This window comes from Rhinoderma darwinii, chromosome 3, assembly GCF_050947455.1.
Source record: "Rhinoderma darwinii isolate aRhiDar2 chromosome 3, aRhiDar2.hap1, whole genome shotgun sequence".
Classification (NCBI taxonomy): domain Eukaryota; kingdom Metazoa; phylum Chordata; class Amphibia; order Anura; family Rhinodermatidae; genus Rhinoderma; species Rhinoderma darwinii.
This window is the reverse complement of record NC_134689.1, coordinates 235,546,228-235,558,690: the sequence shown is the minus strand read 5'-3', so window position 1 is coordinate 235,558,690 and position 12,463 is coordinate 235,546,228. Positions and strand designations below refer to the sequence as shown.

Here is a 12,463-nt window from a genome sequence, read left to right as displayed (position 1 = left end):
AAGTGCCCCTGAACCTCACCTATCCCCTTTCCCATGAGACATAATGATGTCATCACACTGGCTTGCGTGTAAAAAAGGGCTTTCGCCAACTTGCGTGTCAGGGAATCTAGGGCTCCCTTGTTGACTACCCATATGACTTTTCATCAGGGGTCATTAAGGGTACTTATGCCACAGCGCTGCCTTTTCATGGTGCTGTGACATAAGCCCGGCACAGCTGTCCCATGCTGGTTAGAGTGGGTGATAGCCGGGCTCCTGCTCTAACGGCAGGATCGAAGTTACATTTCCTCCCACCCGTTCCAGCACTTAGATGCTGCAGTCAATAGCAACCGCTGCATCTTCGTGGTTTCAGAAGGAAATGGCTCCTTCTGTTACCCCAGAAGCACACCCGCGATGTGATTGCAGGGTGATGATGGTTTTTGTGGCAGCCAGGGGCCTAAGAAAGGCCCCCAGGTCTGCCTTCTGTGTAAGCCTATTAGGCCGTGCCTAGAATGCCTGCCAACTTTACACTGACCGCATAATAGGCTGCAATATGGAAGTATAGACCACGTAATAAAGTCCCATAGTGGGACTAAAAAAAAAGTAAATAGTTACTAATAAATAAATGAAAAATCCCAAGTAAAAAACATAAAACCCCACTTTCTCCCTTTACAAAATGCTTTATTATGAAAAAAAACTAGTTTTTTTGTTTGTTTTTTTAAAGAAAAACCTACACATAATTGCTGTTTTCTCTTCATCCAGGATTGCAATGAAAAGCGATCAAAAAGTCAAATGCAGTTCTTATTGGTACCATTTTGGGAGACAAGTTGTCTCGCAAAAATAAATCTCAAATAGCTACATCAGCGGAAATACAAAAAAAGTTATGGCTCTTAGAATATGGCAACACAAAAACAAATACTTTTAAAGAAAGTGATATTGTGTAAAAGAAGTAAAACATAAAACAGATAGAAATTTTGTATTACCGTAATCGACCAGCAGCATAAAGTTATTATGTTATTTATACAACACCGTAAACTATGTAAATTTAAGACGCAAAAAAGGATTTCAGTTTTCTTTTCCATTACTCCTCCAAAAAAGTTTCGAAAGCGTAATCAATAAATGATGTGTATCCGGAAATGGTGCTATTAAAAAATATTACTTGTGCCGAAAAAAAGAAACCATCCCATGGCTATGTCTACAGAAAAGTACAAAAGTTATGACTTTTGAAACTCTACGAACATTTTTTAAAATTCACTCTGTCATTAAGAAGATGCGTGGGCATTTTTTATTGATGACCTATCCTTAGGAACCCCTTTAAGGCCCCAAATACGCTGGTCACTAAAGGATTAATCAATCGAATACGCATCCTAAAGACACGGAAACAATTGAACCAAAGCGGGTTGCGGTCCTACTTCTCGCAGTTCTGCGATATGACTGCTATTTCAACAACCCGTTTGGCAGAACCTGGAAGAATTGGCTGAATCCCACCCCTGCACACAGGAACGTAACTAGAAAGTGTTGGTACCACACACATGATCAGTCACACGACTAGAAAATGCAGGATGGGGGTGTGGGAGGCATCAAATCCCAGACCAGACCCCTAAATCAATTCAGATAAGACTCCCTATTCTAAATCAGACCTCAGACCATACCCCGAAATTAAAGTTGTCCCAAGATTGACATTTATCACTTATCCAGAGGATAGGTGATACTTGTCTGATCGCTTTGACCCTCGCAGATCACAAGGACGTGGCCCTGGGCACCCCGTTCCTCCCCAGCAGTGACGGTGGACAAGTATGCACACTGTGGCTTCATTAAAAATCAATGGGACTGACAGGAGTTTTCCATAATCAATATTTATCACCTATTCACAGAATAGAAGATAAATGTCTGATTGGTTGGGGTCTGACCACTGGGACCCCCACCGATCACGAGCTTAACAAGCCATACCTAGGAGCCCCATGGGAATGGAGCGGTGGTGTGCATGCTCATCCACCGCTCCATTCATTTCTATGGGGCTGCTGAAGATAGCCCTCCATTCCTATGAGACTTGCAGGAACCCTGTCCTTCTGATCGGTGGGGGTCCCAGCAGTCTGACACCCTCTGATAGGTGATAAAGGGGATTCCCATAATCATTATTTAAGTGCAGCGCTCAGACATTTCCATCAATCCCATAGTCAGATCAGACCAAAAAAAATAGAGACCTCTAAACCATCAGCAGTGATATTATTTATTGACTGCCATTATGAATAATAATAATAAAACCATAGATAATCTATCAGCGGGCAGACAACGTGCAGCCGTGTGAACTGCGCCCTGTCATGTGACACGCCCCCCCCAACTCAGGTGTCAAGATATACCGTCTCGTCTTGTCTTGCGGCCCCGCCCTCACATAACTTCTAACCAATCGTTCAGAAGAAAAACAAGTTCTCCTTCCAGCACCCGCACTCTAGCCTATCAGTGAGTGAGAAGAGAGGTGGGTGGTGTCTGTGACCGCCACTATTCAGCACGTGTGTGTCACGGAGCTATGAGTGACAGCTACAGACTCGGCATGGAGGGGAACAGCAAGGGCAGGAGGAGGGAAGCCGAGGTGAGGAGAAAGTTCGGGGGTTAAGGAGGCAACTTCTTTACGACTATAGGACTGTACAGGGTGGTGAAGCTGGAGGAAATGGGATTAGTAATGAGAGTTGTTATTGTGTTGGGGCTTGAGGAGGAGATGGCAGTAGGTGGGGTTAGGGTATGATTTGGGGATCTTCCCTGGTGTGTAAGGGATTCTGGAACTTGTAGTTCCACAGTGACAAGAACAACATGAGGCGGCTTTATTTATGTCTAAAGGTGTCAAAGTACAGAAGTCCCTGTGCTGTGGTCTTATCAGTTTCAATGATCTCTTCTGCTATGTGCGCGTTCAATAGGGAATGTCGCAGTGTGTGACTTGGTGCACCTGCAGCCCTTCAGTCACCAGCAGTTGTGTTTGTGTGTACACACATTTCCATTGGTCCTAAAGGGGGCAGCACTACCTAAAATGGCTTTCAGCTCTCCCGCTGGTAGATCTCTGCATCCAGTTGTAGAGGATATTGTCAGCTATTTATTTCCTGTTGTTTGTCTGCAGCGAGAGTGTCTTTTCTAACTGCAGTCCCTCACAATTTATCTTCCTTAGGCCTTATTCACACGAATGTATTTTATGTCCGTGATCCGTGCGTGAAAATCACGCGCCTCGCACAGACCTATGTTAGACAATGGGGCCAGACTGTCCGTGATTTTCACGCAGCGCGTGTCCACTGCGTAAAAACTCACGACATGTCCTATACTTGGGTGTTTTTAGTGCATCACGCACCCATTGAAGTCAATGGGCTCGTGAAAATAGCGCACGGCACACGTGTAATTCGCGCTACAGTTGTAAAAGAAATGAATGAAAACATAACAGCACCTCCTTCTTTTATGTTTGTAAACATAAAAACAGAGTGTCATCACGATGCCATATGCATGAAAATCACGCAGCAAACACTGATGCCACACGGAACTGCCACGCGCGCAATACGCACACGCTCGTGTGAATAAGGCCTAACGTTGATAATAAATGACTGTGCCGCTGATGTCATTGGAAGGCTATGTTCACACGTTGCGGAGCTGCACATTTTCTGTCCAGATTTGCTGACTGAAAATATGCCGTGTAGAACAGTAGCCGCAAAGTGAATTAGATTTTAAAAATCCCATCCACACGCTGCAGACATTTTCGGTACAGAAATTGACCTTGTTGTGCGGATTTTTTTTAATCTACAGCATGTCCGTTTCTTCTGCGGAAAGATCATGGATTTGTTGCAAATTTTCCCCATTGACTTCAGATGTAAAATAATAAAAACTGGTCCCTGCCGCTGTACATAAGGCCTTCGTGTATCTGGTACGCAAGGCAGAAAAGGGGGCTCTCCCTGAGAGAACAATGTCTAATAAGTTCTTAGGCCCCATGCACACGACCGTGCCCACAATCACGGCCCGCTATTGCGGGCACGGCCGGCCGCTGACTGACAGCCGCATTTTCGGGCCGTGCTCCCATACAAAGTATGGGAGCACGGCCCGCAAAATGCGAAAGAACGGACATGTTCCATAATTCCTGGAACATTTCCACGGCACGGACACCCTTCTGTAGTGCTACGGAAAGGTGTCAGTTTTCAATGAAAGTGAATGCGGTCCGCAAAAACAGAGGTTTTTTGCTGTCGTGTGCATGGGGCCTGAGCCATGGCTTCTTGGCTTGTGGTTTACTACACAATTCGGCGCTCAACGAAATCCGTGGACCCGTACCTCAGTGCTTCTAATACAGGCTCCGTAATCCAGACCTTCAGGATTGCATGTGTTGTGTTACAGGCTCTGTGTACGCGACTTTGACGGGAGCCGTCTCATCCGCGAGTTTTGTTGCAGAAATTTGTTAATCTTAATGAGGTTATTTCTGCAGCAGGTGCGTGGCACGGGTTGCACCAATGGCATGTCCGCCCCTGAACTAGTAGTAATGTTTTAGTAATACCCTTTAAGGGTATGTCCATCTGTGCAGCCATTCTTTTTATTGATCTAATTCCTCTAAGGCTATGTTCACACGGAGTATTTTGCAGGAGGAATATCTGCCTCAAAATTCAGTTTGGAAGTTTGAGGCAGATTTTCCTCTCCCTGCACGCCGATTTTCGCGCCGTTTTTCGCCCGCGGCCATTGAACTCCGCGGGCATAAAACACCTCGAAATACGCTTTCTCTGCCTCCTATTGAAGTCAATGGGAGGTCAGAGGCGGAAGCGCCCGAAGATCGGGCATGTCGCTTCTTTTTCCCGCGAGGCAGTTTTACTGCTCGCGGGAAAAAGACGCCGACGCCTCCCATTGAAATCAATGGGAGGCATTTTCGGGCCGTTTTTGCGATGCGGTTTCCACATCAAAAAACTCGGCAAAATACTACGTGTGAACATAGCCTAAGATTTTAAAAAAAATAAGCAACTTTGCAAATAATATTGATTAAAACGATCCCACTGTTTTGTGTCCATGGTTGCAGACTACAAACAAGCCATGTGTGTAGTCTGATCCTAAAGTCACACTCCCTCCCATCCCCTGCTTCTTAGCTAAATTGCTGCATTACTAAATTTATGTAGCAAAGGGGTTTGCCCCGCTGAGGAGGGGACAAAGTTTTATCTTCAGATATGGACTAGACATGAAGTATTACAAAGTACCCATGATTGAATATTCCTCTGTATTGCGCAGACGTTCTAGGTAGTTCGGAGCCGCTCTCCACTCTGGCTAATAGATGAGGTTCCTGTACGGGGCTCCTCTCTATTAACTCGGAAAACCGAATTAGAAAATGTTTTTTTTAATGGCCTCCCTCCCAATGATGAACTATTACGTCATGGGAACAAATTTAGTTCCTGTGAATTGACGTAATAGTACATCATAGTGATGGCTCGGCACCGCGTTTACACAGCCGACACAACGCGTGAACGGCCGGGAATGGAGATCACTCTGATCCCGGGTGCTTTACCCCTTCGATGCCACGGTCAATACTCACCTTGACAATTTGTTGGTTTACGAAGTGAGGCCGATTCCCCCCCCCCCCCCTCTCAGCCCATCGCACCCCTGCGATGTGATCACAGGCCACTGATGGGTTGCTATGTCACTCAGGGGCCTAACAATGTCCCCTAGGTCTGACAGCAAAAGAAGTATTGCAGTGTATTATATCACATGATCTAGTGAGACTAAAAAAAAAAAAGTCCCAAAAGGTTTAAATGTTTACAAAATATAAATAAACATCCACCAATAAAAATGTTTTATAATGTATAAATATATAAAGAAGAAAAAAAAGCACTCCATTCGCATCACCGCTTTCATATTGACCCGTACTATAATATTATTACGCTATTTAACCCGCATGGTGAACGCTGTAAGAAACCAAACTACGCTTCATCCTTAACCCCGCATCTTGCCGTAAATGCATGTCCAGATGAGTAACTTCGCGCACCTGGGCGTGCAGTTACGTCCGCGCTATAACAGTTAACCGCCTCACGGAGCTACACCCTAACTGTGCATGGTGTCTGCCCTGCTCTCCGTGATGGCGATCAGCGGCCCATCACCACTGATTTAGGCAATTAACCCCTTAAATGCGGCGGTCGATTGCGAATCGACGCATTTGAGAGGTTTAGAGCAGATCGGCAGCCTCCACCTGCATTTGTGGGGCTGGCGATCCTTGTCACGGCAACCGGAGACCAGACAATGGCCTCCGTGCTGCCATGTGCAGAGGCTGGTCTTCATAGGCTTCCTGTCACAATGACAGACTACATTACACTAGGTATTACACTGTATTCTAGCAGCGATCAGAGAAGCAAGTCTAAATGTCCCCTAGTGGAACAAGTAAATAAAGTTAAAAAAAAAATTATGATTTTTTTTTTAAAAAGGTGTAAAAATAAAAGTTCTAAGTTGCATAAACAAAAATTTTTTTTTTCCTATAATAAGACTTTTATCATAGGAAAAAAATCAACACGTCATACAAAGTACACATATTTCGTATCACCGCGTTAGTACGACCCCAACTATAATATTTTTTCCCCGCACCGTGAACGCTGCAAAAAAATAAGTAAAAAAACAACGCTAGAATCACTATTTGTTTGGTCACCATCGCTCACAAAAAATCCAATAAAAAGTGATCAAAAAGTCGCATGTACACCTAAATAGTAACAGTAAATGCTACAACGCGTCCCGCAAAAAACAAGCCCTTACACAGCTTTTTTGACTGAAAAATAAAAAAGTTATGGCTCTCAGAATATTGTGACACAAAAAATAATTGATTTTATAAAGTGATTTAATTGCACAAACGCTGCAAAACATAAAAAAAACTATATACATATGGAATCGCTGTAATCGTATCGACCCGCAGAATAAAGTAAAATGGTCATTTATAGCCCAGGGTGAACGCCGTAAAAAACATTGTCAGAATTGATGGTTTTTGGTCACCTTGCTTGCCAAAAAGTTGAATCAAAAGTGATCAAAAAATCGCATGTACCACAAAATGGTAGCAATGAAAACGACAGATTGTACCGCAACAAATAAGCCCTCACACAGCAACGTTGGAAAAAAAGTAAAGTTCTGGCTCCTAGAATATGGCGATGCAAAATGTGCAGTGTTCCAAAAGCGGATATGATTGGGCACCATTTATCAGTGCGACGCCGGCCACATATCTATGAATTTATTTACCGCATTATTATGCCCTGATGTACTCCGCACAGTTTACATATGCCCCCAGGTTACTAACTGAAATACCAGTGAAACAGAACTACTACCAAGCTAAATCTGCGATCCAAATGCCACTCCCTCCCTTCTGAGCCCTACAGCGTGCCCAAACAGCAGTTTACGTCCACCGATATGATACCATAACCGGGAGAACACGGTTAATATTTTGAGGTATTTGTCTTCAGTGGCACAAAATGGGCATAACATATAGTGCACTAAAATGGCACATCAGTGGAAAATGTAAATTTTCACTCTGCACCATCCGCTGTGCATTAACCCCTTCGCGCACCACGACTTAAGAGCATAGCATGTCGTGGTGTGGGGGATGATGTATGGAACGGTCTCACGTGCTAAGCCCATGCCATACGCTGCGGATGTCAGCTGTGTTTTACAGCTGACACCCGGGACTAACGGACAGAAACAGCGATCGCGCTGTTACGGGAGCCTGTAAAAACAACCATATCTACTGATTGCTGGTTCAAGTCCCCTAGGGGGACTAATAAAATGTGTAAAAACAAAAGTAAATGGTTATTATTAGTGAAAAAAATAACAAAACATTTTAAAGTCCAAAAAAAAAAACCTTTTCACATTTTTTCTCTAAAGTAAAAAAATACACAAAATTGGTATCGCTGTGTCTGTAAAAGTCCAAACTATTACAATATACCATTATTTAACTCACACGGTGAACGCCGTGAAAAAGAAAGAATTTAAAACTGGAAAATCGCTGTTTTTTTTGGTCACCGTGGCTCTACAAAAAAATTTAATAAAAAGTGCTCAAAAAGTTGTATGTACCAAAAAATGGTACCAATAAAAACTACAGCTCGTCCCGCAAAAAATAAGCACTCGCACCACTCTATTGACTGAAAAATAAAAAAAGTTATGGCTCTTGGAAAGTGGGGACGGAAAAAAGAGAAAGCAAAAAATGGATCAGTCCAGAAAGGGTTAATTACTTTCTAATGAAAAAAACCATTTATGACCACATGTGGGGTATTGCCGTACTCGGGAGAAATTGCTTTACAAATGTTGGGTTCGCTTTTTCCTCCTTTGTCAAATTAAAAAAATTCAACATTTTAGTGGAAATAATGTTGATATTAATTTTCACGGCCTAATTCTAATAAATTCTGCAAAATACCTGTGGGGTCTAAATGCTCATTATACCCCTAGATAGATTCCTAAAGTGGTATAGTTTCCCAAATGGGGGTTTCCACTGTTTTGGTCTCTCAGGGGCTTTGCAAATTCGACATGACACCCGAAAACCATTTCCGCTAAATCTGAGCTCCAAAAGCCAAATAGTGCTCCTTCCCTTCTACGCCCCGCTGTGGGTCCAAACCGCTTATTTATTACCGCATATTACAAATATTGGGTTGCATTTTCTCCTTTATTCCTTGTAAAAATTAAAAATGTCTTTTGTTTTTTCAGAAAAAGTAGATTTTCACCTTTTACAGACTAATTCCAATGAATTCAGCAAAACAACTGTGGGGTCAAAATGCTAACTATACCCCTAGAAAAATTCAATGAGGGGTGTAGTTTCCAAAACGGGGTAACTTTTAGGGGGTTTCTACTATTTTGGTCCCTCCAGTGCATTGCAAACGTGACATGGCACTGAAAACTATTCCAGCAAAATCAGAATTCCAAATGACGCTCCTTCTTCTGAGCCCTGCTGTGGGTCCAAACAGCAGTTTATTACCATATATGGGGTATTGCTATAATCGGGAGAAATTGCTTTACATTTGTTGGGGTGTTTTTTTCTTCTTTATTCCTTGTAAAAATTAAAAATGTCTTTTTTGTTTTTTCAGAAAAAAGTAGATTTTCATCTTCACATACTAATTCAAATAAATTTTGCAAAAAAAAACCTGTGGGTTCAAAATGCTAAATTACTTGAGGTGTGTAGTTTACAAAATGGGGTCACTTTTGGGGGGTCTTTACTGTTTTGGAACCACAAGACCCCTTCAAACCTGACATGGTGCTTAAAATATATTGTAAAAACAAAAGGAGGCCCCAAAATCCTCTAGGTGCTCCTTTGCTTCTGAGGCCTGTGTTTCAGTCTATTATCACACTAGGGCCATATGTGGGATATTTCTAAAAACTGCAGAATCTGGGCAATAAATATTGACTTGCATTTCTCAGGTAAAACCTTCTGTGGTACAGAATTTTTTTTTATTGCAAATGACTTTTGGCAAAAAAAAAAGGAAATTTGTAGATTTTACCTCTACATTGCTTTAATTCCTGTGAAGCGCCTAAAGGGTTAAAACACTTTCTGAATGCTGTTTTGAATACTTTGTGGGTGCAGTTTCAAAATGGGGGGATTTATGGGGGTTTCTAATATATAAGGCCCTCAAGAACTGAACTGGTCCCTGAAAAAAATAGCCTTTTGAAATTTTCTTGAAAATGTGAGAAATTGCTGCTAAACTTATAAGCCTTGTAACGTCCTAGAAAAATAAAAGGATGTTCAAAAAACGATGCAAACGTAAAGTAGACATATGGGAAATGTTAACTAGTTACTATTTTATGTGGTATTACTATCTGTCTTACAAGCAGATACATTTAAATTTAGAAAAATGCTAATTTTTGCAAATTTTTTCTAAATCTTGGTGTTTTTTACAAATAAATATTGAATTTATCGACCACATTTTTTCACTAACATAAAACAATCTTAGAATCACTTGGATAGGTAAAAGCATTCCGAAGTTATTACCGCATAAATTTACACATGTCAGATTTGAAAAATCGGCTTCGTCCTGAAGGCCAAAACCGGCTCCGTCATGAAGGGGTTAAGGGTTTAAATCCGACAGTAAATTGAGAACGTTATATTACTCCTCTTCCTGGCACAACATAAGTTAATAATTTCCGCATTCTTACATGTAACTGTATATAGATGGCTTTCGACCAGCTGGTGAATCTCTGCTTATTTTTAGCTATGGGACTGCTGTCAGTTACACACCCTAGTAGGGCTGGGCAATTATGGCCTAAATGAAAATCACAATTAATTGAACATGTAACCTAGATTACGATTATTGAATGATTAGTTAGGACACACCCCTTTTGCATGCTATGCCATTGAATTAATATTTATTCCGAGCCTGCTGTATACCACTGTATATAATACACACCCTGACACTGGCCCCCACACAGTATATTTCCCCCATAGTGCTCCCCATACAGTATATTTCCCCCATAGTGCTCCCCATACAGTATAATGCTCCATAGCTGCCCCCACACATTATAATGCACCTATATCTGCCCTCCAGAGTATAATGCCCCTTAGAGATGCCACCACACAGTATAATGCCCCCATAACTTCCCTCTACATAGTATAATGCTCCCCGTAACTGCCCTCTACACAGTATAAAGCCCCCCATAACTTCCTCTATATAGTATAATGCCCCGATAGCTGCCTATACATAGTATATCACCCCTATAACTGACTTCCACACTGTATAATGCCCCTATAGATGCCCCCACACAGTATAATGCCCCCATAAATGCACCCCACACAGTATAAAGTACCCCATAGCTGCCCCATGCTGTATAATGCCCACATCGCTGCCCCAATAGTGCCTGATAAAAATAATAATATAGATACTCCCCTAACCCCGTTTTAATGACCAGTAGAGGAGATTCCTCTGCTTCTCCAGTCTGTGCAGCTCGGAGCAGACAGGCGTGAAGACGTCACTGACCCACATCCAGCGATACATAGTGAATGGTAGAGCAGAGACCTTAAGGTCCTCTGCTCTACTATTGGGTTTAAAGAGGCTCTGTCACCAGATTTTGCAACCCCTATCTGCTATTGCAGCAGATAGGCGCTGCAATGTAGATTACAGTAACGTTTTTATTTTTAAAAAACAAGCATTTTTGGCCAAGTTATGACCATTTTTGTAGTTATGCAAATGAGGCTTGCAAAAGTCCAAGTGGGCGTGTTTACAGTAAAAGTCCAAGTGGGCGTGTATTATGTGCGTACATCGGGGCGTGTTTACTACTTTTACTAGCTGGGCGTTCTGATGAGAAGTATCATCCACTTCTCTTCAGAACGCCCAGCTTCTGCCAGATCACGCTGTGACGTCACTCACAGGTCCTGCATCGTGTCAGACGAGCGAGGACACATCGGCACCAGAGGCTACAGATGATTCTGCAGCAGCATCAGCGTTTGCAGGTAAGTCGATGTAGCTACTTACCTGCAAACGCTGATGCTGCTGCAGAATCAACTGTAGCCTCTGGTGCCGATGTGTCCTCGCTCGTCTGACACGATGCAGGACCTGTGAGTGACGTCACAGCGTGATCTGGCAGAAGCTGGGCGTTCTGAAGAGAAGTGGATGATACTTCTCATCAGAACGCCCAGCTAGTAAAAGTATTAAAAACGCCCCGATGTACGCACATAATACACGCCCACTTGGACTTTTACTTTTAAACACACCCACTTGGACTTTTGCAAGCCTCATTTGCATAACTACAAAAATGGTCATAACTTGGCAAAAAATGCTCGTTTTTTAAAAATAAAAACTTTACTGTAATCTACATTGCAGCGCCTATCTGCTGCAATAGCAGATAGGGGTTGCAAAATCTGGTGACAGAGCCTCTTTAGAATTCACTGTATTAATTTGGATAAATATAATTGTGCTCCCACAATATAGGAATTCCAGTAAATTCACTGAAGTGACAATAGAGTAAAAAATACCTTTTATTTGTTTCAAATACTTATCCTCAGGGGTCTGTGTCTTGGTCACTCTGGCCCGATTGCCAGCGATATATATTTTCAGCAGCAAATATTCTGCTGTACATCACGGGAGGATGCTCGCATTGATGCCGCGGACATCAATGCGAGCATCCTCCCGTGATGTACAGCAGAATATCTGCTGCTGAAAATATATATCGCTGGCAATCGGGCCAGAGTGACCAAGACACAGACCCCTGAGGATAAGTATTTGAAACGCGTAGGGTCTTTTTGATTGAGGGATTTTTTGCATAGGGAACGATAGCATTGTGTTATACCCAGCACTGGGAGCTTCCGGTGTGTCAATCTCGGACTCTGGTGTGTACCTGGGATTCAAACTATTGTTGTGCCCAATATTAATGCTGATCCCGAATGCATATCTGCAAAAACACTGTGCTATGTTCATGAAACTTAACAGTGTTTAATGTTTAATAAGTTTTTAATACACACGGTGGGGCTTTTCACAGTGGTGATTTACCCCTTTTTTACTCTTTTGACAGAGCCTCTTTAACTGTATCTGTGTCCTGAAGA

The 12,463-nt window shown here is 42.5% G+C and overlaps 1 protein-coding gene across 1 annotated transcript in view; it reads left to right on the top strand.

The window, feature by feature from the left end:
* The first annotated feature begins 2,491 nt into the window (after window positions 1-2,491).
* The window catches only part of STRIP2 (striatin interacting protein 2), a 77,796-nt gene continuing 67,824 nt past the window's right edge, over window positions 2,492-12,463 (top strand). Inside the window, exon 1 of the mRNA XM_075857539.1 lies at window positions 2,492-2,566. Coding sequence (XP_075713654.1) covers window positions 2,504-2,566 — 63 coding nt within the window. The 5' untranslated portion in view covers window positions 2,492-2,503. The remainder of the gene's footprint in view (window positions 2,567-12,463) is intronic.